Below are 9,844 nucleotides of genomic sequence, written 5' to 3' on the forward strand. Positions count from 1 at the left end.
TTTCGCTGAATATGTTTCGCCCCTTAAGCATCATTTGTGCCTATTGTCACATTTTCATGTACCCGTTACCATTATGAACTATTCTATTCGATTTCGCTATATACACTATATATATGTGTATATTGGTTAATTTGACTTCGTATTAACTCCTCTAGTTTCTTTCATTTTCTCTTCGGACATTACATTTAAACGGATAATAGTAGTTTGAAATCTAACAAAATCCTTTATATCTTAGGAAAAATATCTACGTTTCATTCTCTGTTCAGAAGTTATTCATTATATGTTACCCACTGTGGCTTATTTCCTATTTTATGAATTAATATTCTTTCCATTGCTATAATGGTAGAGGGCGATTCATATAGCACTGCAGAAAATATAATGATAACGCAATTTGATGAAACACCTACAAATTTTGATAAAACATCTAAACAGTCTCATGAAAGTTGTACGCAGTTCGATGATACCTCTACGCAGTCCTCTGATTCCTTTACACAGTTTGATGACACGCTCAATGGGATAGATGGAACATCCATGCTTCATTCTTTTTATAAGAAGGATGGTTTATTATTGAGAACATATGAATGATTAATAAAAAATGCTATAGATATTATAATACTAATACACGGTTTAAATTCGCACATTAGGTTTGAATTTTTGAGGAATAACGTGCATATAGTAAATTATGATAGGGTTTTATTAAAAGATGAAAACAATTATTACGCTTAAGAAGATAATTGGATAGAACACTTTAATAAATGTGGATAATCAGTCTAGGGTATAGATTTCCATGGTCATGGACAATCTTCTGGATGAGGAAAATGATAGGTTAATGTAAAACAGTATGACAATTTGGTGTATGACGTGATGCAATACATTCATGAAATTCAGGATAAAGTCAGGTCATATGGTGATAACTCTGCAAATTCATCATCATCTGGTTACTAAAGACATGAAGAAGTACCTTCCACTAGTAACGGAAACTGTGGTACATTGTTATCTGTCAAAGAACCAGGTTAAGAATCGGAACCTACTGGCAAAAAGAAAGCAAATTGTCAAGCAGCACCAAGAGTGATAAATCGTCGAGGCGCAAAAAAAAAAGACAAATCGTCAAACAGCAATAACAGTGATAAATCATAAAACATCGAAAGAAGTGATAAATGGTTTAGAAAAAGGAAAAGATAGTTGATTACTATCCATTACCGACGCCGGGGATGAAATGATATTTAAGAAAAAAAAAAAACGAGGCCTCCGCATTTATATTATTGAAAAGTCGAGGCAAGGAAATGTTGGTGTAAGGGATTCACAAATACGGCGCAAATCGCATGATAAAAGAAATAAGATATTAAACATTACGGGGTGTATATCTTTGTCCTGGATGATTGCTATTAAGCTAATGGATGTGACACCGCGTTCCTACAAATATGATCGCTTCTGTTTTCCATTTCTCGAGTTATTTTCCTTTTTTTTCCCAAGATATCGGCCTGTAAAGAATGTGAGCTACACAAGGTATAAATATATGAATGATGTGCCTTGTTTCGATAAGATTCCTTATAAGAAAGGAGTAACAAGTAGATTTGGATATAAATTATTTGAAGCAATGAGAATTTTGGACAGACATGAGATTTTCATTCCTAAAGATATTCCCATATTGTTTATCTATTGGGAGGATGACGCTCTATGTTATTATGGAGGATTTGTATCATCTTTTAACAGACTGAAGAATGATAATAGGGAGCTGCACAATTTAGAAAATATAGAACTCATGTTGGACGTCGAGCCTGAAAATGAAAACGTTTTAAAAAATATTCTGATGTGGCTCACGAATTTTCCAAACGCAATAATGGACAGGAAATGCAATTTTGAAGAAAGGGGTTTATAAATTTGTTGGAAAAAAGTGTCTTTTAATTTGTATCCTTTCCACTGAAAAGGGTCGTTCGAGACATTTGATTATATATAGATGTATGCAAAAGGCATGTATATTTATTCATATAAGGGTATTATTTCTGTACACTAATTTGCTTCTTTGTTCTTTGTTCATTAAAAAAAATATGATTTGTGCGTTACGTACGAACGTTTTCCTAATGAAAAATTCGTGTGCTCCTAAGGGTTTTGTATAATTTGTCGATTATATTTGGTTTCCAGCTAATATGAAGCCTGTTAAGCGGCATTTCTTTTTTTTTTTTTAAGATTTGTTTAGAAAAAGCACTGCATGAATAGTGATAAATATTAGGTGGTTTACGTTTTTTTTGTTCAGTTATTGCACGGTCCCGTAGAAAAAGAAGCAAATATACACATCGTAAATAGTTCCCTGTTCTTATATTATCAAATTTTTGACATTTTACGAAACAGTGGAAGTGACGTATCTTTTGGGGGACTTCATCTGTGTTAAACGGATGGGGAAATGGTAATGAAGTATCCACAATTCTAATTCGTGCGTTAAAAGAGCAACCAAACTGAGCAGGACGAAGCGCGTACATGTACGGAAAGACACAGATTTTAATAAGGTAGAACCATGATAACAAAATGTGGAAGAAGGTGCAATATTTTTTTTTACTCTGTATCCAATATCAATTGTGGAGTAACAGGTTAGAGAGCATGGACATTATAAGCTGAAATTGTAAATGGCGTGTAGCTATTAAAATGTCTAACATAATTTTCTGAGCAGAATCAAATTTAGTAGTTACACACAAGCGCCGCTATTATTATTGGTTACAAAGTGTTATTATGTCATGGACAGTTCTGTAAGTGGTATTTGTACATATATTAATGCATCTATGGGTAAAAAAGGGAAAAACATATATGTAATTATTACTGCTGCGCACTGTGAAGGACTCTAATGAGACGCAAAACACTTAGGTAACCGTTAAATGTGTGTTTGTATATAGTGACATAAGAATACATTCTCTTTGAAATGAATTTTCATAAAACGAAAATGAAATAAAGAGAGAGCGGAATAAAAAAAGTGGGTTGGGACTTAAACTTGATGATATTGTGGATAAGCTTACCATGTTAGCGGTCTGCATGTAGATGATTCCATATATACCTTTCTAAAATACTGAGTTTGTGTTAATTCCCTTTTTTCCTGAGTTGTTTTGTGTTTATGAATTCTGCTACTCTATGAGATGATATACAAACAGTAGAAAGGTATTTAATTTGTTGCTGAGATGCTTATCTATAATTTGATTAGCCTATATGAATGAAGCTATAAATACGTTGATTTGCAATATCGCATTAATATCTATGGGAACCCCATTATATAATAATGTAGCGATATAGAACCTGTTAAGAAATTATTGCAATTGAATATTTTTGTTATTCATATTTTGAGTTAAGTGTATATTCCGTTTGACATACCTTTTTCAAAATGAAAAAGTGTTTGGAAGTTCCGTATATATTAAGGAACATTTTTTTTTTCAACCATTCGATTGTAACGAAACATTTTCCTATAAAAATTTTAAATTTGTGAAAAAAAAAGGTTATAATCTCATTCCATTCACATTTGAGATGCAAAAGTGTTAGAGCTGTTACGTACATACGGATTCTCTAAGAATTATAATGTTTCTTTTACGCTTTGGATTTAGAACACACTGTTGCGTAATATAAAGTGTGCTATAAAAAATTGGTCCATATTAATGTATTCTTGTGTTTGAAAAATATATACTGCTCTCTATCTCCGGGCTGTGTATTTCGCAATAATGCAACAGGAAGGGGCGAAGGAGACGGCAAAACTTTACCGGCAGATGCAGCTAAATAGGCACTGATTGTTTTATTTTGTTAGTCTAAGAAGCTGATAAGAGGAGTATATGATAAATTAGAATTGTCCGAACATTCAACTGAGTGGATTACTGGTATTTATATAAAAGTTCGCATTTAATTTCCACGCTAATAGTTACAGTGCAGGGATATACTGAACGAATGTGTTGGGTGTCTCAAAATGCATAATCAAGCAGCACCTTCAGAAAATCATTAAAGGTAAGAAAAAATTGCAAGGAGATGCACCAGAATTAAGGTACCCCATCGATATTGTTTTTCATGACTAATGTAGCTCACTAAGTTAATTGTGGATGTTCGACAAGTTCTAGTATAAAATTGATATATAACTGGTAATTCGGGAGATATTACTATAAGATTCTATAATCGCGAAGGATAGTTAGGCATTAAAACTGAAACAAGCGGATGGAATCCTATTTTTTTGTCTCTTTATGAGACAATTACGCATTAATTGTTGATCTTAGAGCGTAACAATATTTACAAAAATATACAGGATGGTGTTAAGGAATATATTCATGTTCCTAACACTGACACGCTTTTTATCTTTATGCTAAAGGAAGGAACAGTCGGATATTTTCCATCTGAGAATTCCTAGCTATCAGTTTCGAGTCCGATTATGAATAGATCATTAATAAATATTTTTCTGCATAATAAGCATATAGAGATATGGTTTTAATGCACACAAGGATTAAGACTAAGCTGAGAAATATTATGTGTAAACACCGAATGTGTTATGCCCAATCATCTTCCGCATGCGTTAATATTACGAATCGCAGGTTTAAGGGAGGAATGGTAAAGTCATCCATATGTACCAAGAAGAATAACCGGAATTTTTATATACGATATGGTGTAAGATTGAAGGTAGAGGAAAGAAGAATCTTTCAGGTGTTTACGTTTAATCAGCCAACATTAAAGGACGCTATTATATACAATGGAGGAAGAACTAATTATCTGCTTCCTGGTTGTAGAACGACATGCTGACGAACAATGTAATGATAAGTATACATGTTGCCCACATGATACATAAGTGCCACCCGAAACATGTGAAATTAGGTAATGTGTCTTTTTGTTCTTAACTCAAGATTACTTTTTTCATTCTTCCTATTCTTTAGATGCCGAAGGATCTATTTAATATGCCGTATATGTGCATATATGTTCATCACATAGACATGCTTATAGTGCACATGGAGATCATGTTTCACTGTTATTTGTCGGAATTATATTCAAATAAATTATCACTACGTGCGTAAATGTAACAATAACATGTGATATGTAGAAGACAAGAAAGAACATTTCGTTGTGGAAGAACAACAGGGTTTTTTAAAAATTAAAACAATGGATAAACAAAATAAGGCATGTAAACGGAATAGTTAAAGAAAACACATTTGTGACGCCATAAAAAAAAGAAGAAGTATTTTTATTTAAGTGCTCCTCAAATTTGTCAATCCAAAAAGTAAATTTAAGGAAAAAAAGAAAAGTATACTAAATACGTTTTTTACTTAGCATTACAAAAAGAAAAAATACAACAAATACCATATACACCATTCCTAGTTCACCTATGTATATGCATCGCATAAGAGAAATAACCGTAAATTAGATTGGAGTCCATGATTTCTATTTAAAGATTTAGAGGAAGTATCTTCTCTTATGATAGTAACTGTCTCTGATTGGATGGAACTCCTCTTCCCTTCTTCGTGGAATTTTATCCTCCCACCTATCTTCTATGTTCTCTTCAGATCTAGATTCCATTTCCTCTTCGATGCTCAATGACGAGCTCTGGTCCCATGTAAGTGTCCGAGTATCATCCTTTTTAGGCATGACTTTTAGTTCATTCTTTTGTATGACTTCAGCTTCCCTATTCAGTGTTATTCTGACTCCCTCATCTGCACAGTTTACGCGATTAATGCATTTTTGGTATCTACATGAAATGTATACTAGTGATGCAAATATTAATAATATTGCTATGGAAAATAAGAGCGCTGATTTCGTTGTGAACATGATCATAAGAGAAAGCGGAATCGTTTTGAAAACTGGTGAGAGCAGTTTAAGTACATTCATACTACTTAATTTAGATGAATTTCTATTACATGTAGGATTTTTTTCCTTTTCTTCTTTCACTATTTTTTCTAATCGTGCTTGATAATTGGCATCAGCTTTTTTTATACAGTTAATTATCCCTGAAATGGTAGGTATATTTAAGGATTTCTTATTATTTCGTTTAATCCATTGGGTTGTCTCATTATTTGCTTCTTCGGGGTCATTTCCATATTGATTTCCAGGTTGAAATATGGGTCCATTTGTAGGTCGATTCCTGAATTTATTTTTATAGTTTTTTCCATATTTACTTTCATATTTGTTTCCATATTTATTGTCATACCTATTTCCATATTCATCATCGTATTCATCATCATAGTCATCATCGTATTCATCATCATAGTCATCATCATATTCATCATCATAGTCGTCGTCATTATCATATTTATCATCATAGTCATCATCATAATTATAATCATGGCCTCCTACCTCTTCATATGCTTTTTTCTGTTTACGTCCATTTTGGTTGGGATTTCCATATTCCTTTACATTTTTAAAATCATATTCTGAAGTAAAATCTTGTGAATCATATTTATTACCAGAAGATTCTTTATGTTTGCCCCAGGTAAAGGGAACACTATTATACTCCAAATTAGGATGTGTGTTTTTATGACATTTATCACCTGTCATTGTCTTATATTCTGAAGTAATATTATCATCATTAGTCATTAATAAATTGAATCCTTCCTGAAATTTAGCATCCTTCATACAAGATTTGAAATAGCTTGTAAATTCTTCATCATCTTCATCTACTAAACCGAAGAATTTTCCTCTTCCATTTTCATATTCAGCAATGTTCTCAGCCTGTTCGTATCCTCTCAGTAATCTGCTAGTTCTTAGGTTTAGGACATTGTTTACATTTTTGTTCTTGCACAATTTTCCACAGGTATACTAATAATGGGGGGAATATTTTCACGACGCAAAATTGTATTATATATATTTCTACATATTACTGATGTTTCCTTGTTGAAAGGGAAAATAATATTGTGAAAATAAGTTCAAGAATAATTGTAATTAATTCTTATGTTACCTCATTCGAGTAATCGCTGACACAAAAAACAAGGATACAGAAAAATAATTTAGTAAAAGACATTCTATAGTTTGATGGTTGTCTCATCATAAAAATGATTAGAGTTCACAAACACTATAGGAGAGAATTCTTAGTGTACGCTGATTTTAATAGTTTTAGAAAAAGTTCATAATTATAACTGGTTCCAATAGTAAATATTTTTGATAGTATGTATTTTCGATAGTGTCTATTCAGGATAACATGTATTTCTGATAGTATGTATCTTGGATAGCATATATCCTTGATGGTATACATTTATGATTCTTTGTATTTTGGATAGCATATACTCTCGATAGTATATATTATGCATAGGATATATTTTTGATAAGGTGTATCCTGTATAGGACGTACATTTGATCTCATATACTTTTGATAAGATGTATTTTTAACAGCGTGTATCTTTGATAGTAAATTCTGTTATATTCAATACAGATATTTGTATCTATATCTTTTCTCATTTAGAAAAATTCCCACTCACACACATTCCTATTTATAACTATCTGTAATTAAAGACAATTGTATTTGCAAACATTGATATTTACGTTTATTCCTTTCGTTACGTACCATTATTATTGACAAACTTCTTATATCTTCAAAAATTTTAGAACACACATTATTGTGAAGAATAGGAAGAATACATTATAGAAGAGAAAAAAAAAATGTGGTCCTTACTGTAATTTACTTAGAAAAAATGTACGAAAAATTAGAGATGAATAAATATTACTGTTGGATAATTTTGAGTATGGAATTCCAGTTGTAAGAAAAAAAGGAATATTTATCCAATTCTGGAAAAAGGAAAAATTAAGAATAATACAGTGTATTCCTCTTCTAAGCATTACATGAATTTACTTTTAATTGAGTTAACTTCTCTTGGAGATTGAGAATAGAATTAAAATAAAAGTGCCATTTTGCATTATATACTCTATTATTCGAATTAATCAACTGTCAAATTCTTTCAGAGAAAAAAAAATAGTATACTACATGAATAGTCACATGTAAACAACATTTACGAAATTATTTATTATACGAAAAATAGTAAATAAAAGAAATACGAGAAATTGCTACAATGTAAATTTACCTCTATAACGTAGGAAAAAAAAACGAAAAATTAATGAATGCTCTATTATTATTCTTATGATGGCAGATGTAAACAAATAATTTTAAATAGCTCAAAAAATAATTAATAAATACATTAAGCGTAAAACAAAAACACGAGTTTGCAGAAAAATCCTTTTATTTAATTTTTCTCAATATGAATGATGATTATATATAAATTCTTTAAGGGTAACTTTTTATTAATATTTAAGAGAAAGAATGATGACGATTTTTATTTCAACTGTTTGTTTATATACATATTGAACAGGGAGAACTAATATAAAGTTTTAAATCCCTATCTAGTAGTATGTTCCTGTTTTTGTTGATTAATTTCCTGTTATGGGCACGGAAGGAAAAATGAAATAAAAAAAATGAACATGAATAAAATACAAATGATGTAATGATAAAAAAAATTCTTTATGGTTGCTGTGTCATATACCATAACTAATAATGGAAAATTTTCCTCCGGAATGCAGAAAAGAAATAAATTAAGTTAAATAGAATAATTGAATCTTACAGGATAGAATAGATGCATGCAATAAAATCCATTGCTTTTGTAATTTTTTAAAAAGTAAAATCCTCCTAATGATTTGGTTTCATCGGCCTCGTGAAGCGGGTTCTGATAACTCCTTCTTGCAATATTATTTAGGCACATATAGTAAATAATCTCTTGTGAATTAATCTGTCTGCATGAAGTGATGTGGTATATCGTGGATGGAGAGGAAATGGCAATCTTCGCACGAGACATGTGTTCCTTTCGGCAGTGTCACATGTTTTTTTTATGACAGTCGTGAATAAAGGGAAAATGCATTTCAATATTATGTGTAATGCACTATTATACGCAAACAGAGAGCTCAGATCCATTTGATTATTCACAATAATTTAATATTTGAGAAATGAAGGTAAGAGAGGCCAGGGATGGGGGAATGCGGCTTCTGTGGGCTCCTTTTCCTGAAAAAGGCATTGTTTAGAATACTGTACCCCAAAGCTTTCTTTCATCCCCATATAAATAAAAAATACTGTTCCTCTTTTTTTTTTTTTTAAATCTTATTGTACTCCCGTATGTTCACTTTTATATTGAAGTTTGTGATTTTTCTATTTCCACGTTTCTTAAGAATTGTGCAAAAAATAAGAGGTACAAAAAAAGCATACAACTTTGCAATATGATTTGGACAAATTAAATTAATTCTATGCAATACTTTCATAAGTACTTTATGGGGAAATATAACTTCGGCAGTTAATTTTTGTGTGTAAAATTCATCTACCATTCGTGCATTTCCTAAACCTGCGAACATTTACTGTTGTGAGTATTGCTGCTTATCCAAAAGTGTCAGTAAAGAAGCGCCACCGCGTTTAGATTTTTTAAAGGATTTTTATTTCTATTATATGATGTGAAAGGTTTCTGTCGACTGATCATACACGTGAATTCATGTAATGCGATTTTTTATATATTTATGTTGAACTAATGCAGGCATTTTTAAGAGAACTGAAACAACGAATTAAAAATATACGTGATCTTTGGATACAAATAAGCTGCTTAAGTTGTGGCTCTCACAGAGGTTGAAATCGTATCCTGGATTGGAATCATTCCCCCCGTCTCGTAGCAGCTCTATGGAAAGTGTACATATAACGGGGTACATATGTCGTAAAATATGCGTCTTGTGAATATTCCCTAAAGTATACTTCTATTCTTATATTTCCACGTCCCTATTATGCCGATATCCGTCCTAAGCAGGAGGGAATTTCATGACAAACAATTTCGGTGTTTTCCATATAAGGGAAAAATCCATACATGTGTGTATATATTGAATATTC

General features: G+C 31.5%; 5 protein-coding genes across 5 annotated transcripts; 3 read left to right on the top strand and 2 right to left on the bottom strand.

Moving 5' to 3' along the window:
* Window positions 1-339: 339 nt before the first annotated feature.
* C922_05235 (hypothetical protein) lies at window positions 340-726 on the top strand (the record flags this gene model as incomplete). Its single annotated transcript, XM_008820807.1, has 2 exons — window positions 340-559; window positions 605-726. 2 exons carry the CDS (start codon window positions 340-342, stop codon window positions 724-726), a joined length of 342 nt encoding a protein of 113 aa, XP_008819029.1.
* A 151-nt stretch (window positions 727-877) lies between these two features.
* On the top strand, window positions 878-1,072 carry C922_05236 (hypothetical protein; the record flags this gene model as incomplete). The annotated part of the gene is made up of 1 exon (XM_008820808.1): window positions 878-1,072. The coding sequence occupies one exon, from the start codon at window positions 878-880 to the stop codon at window positions 1,070-1,072; it is 195 nt and encodes a 64-aa protein (XP_008819030.1).
* Window positions 1,073-1,216: 144 nt separating this feature from the next.
* C922_05237 (hypothetical protein) lies at window positions 1,217-1,879 on the top strand (the record flags this gene model as incomplete). Its single annotated transcript, XM_008820809.1, has 2 exons — window positions 1,217-1,399; window positions 1,490-1,879. 2 exons carry the CDS (start codon window positions 1,217-1,219, stop codon window positions 1,877-1,879), a joined length of 573 nt encoding a protein of 190 aa, XP_008819031.1.
* Window positions 1,880-5,397: 3,518 nt separating this feature from the next.
* C922_05238 (hypothetical protein) lies at window positions 5,398-6,958 on the bottom strand (the record flags this gene model as incomplete). Its single annotated transcript, XM_008820810.1, has 2 exons — window positions 5,398-6,756; window positions 6,896-6,958. The coding sequence occupies 2 exons, from the start codon at window positions 6,956-6,958 to the stop codon at window positions 5,398-5,400; spliced, it is 1,422 nt and encodes a 473-aa protein (XP_008819032.1).
* Window positions 6,959-8,522: 1,564 nt separating this feature from the next.
* C922_05239 (hypothetical protein) lies at window positions 8,523-8,777 on the bottom strand (the record flags this gene model as incomplete). Its single annotated transcript, XM_008820811.1, has 1 exon — window positions 8,523-8,777. One exon carries the CDS (start codon window positions 8,775-8,777, stop codon window positions 8,523-8,525), a length of 255 nt encoding a protein of 84 aa, XP_008819033.1.
* Window positions 8,778-9,844: the final 1,067 nt, after the last annotated feature.

The sequence above is a fragment of the Plasmodium inui genome, assembly GCF_000524495.1.
Source record: "Plasmodium inui San Antonio 1 unplaced genomic scaffold supercont1.47, whole genome shotgun sequence".
Taxonomy (NCBI): Eukaryota; Apicomplexa; class Aconoidasida; order Haemosporida; family Plasmodiidae; genus Plasmodium; species Plasmodium inui.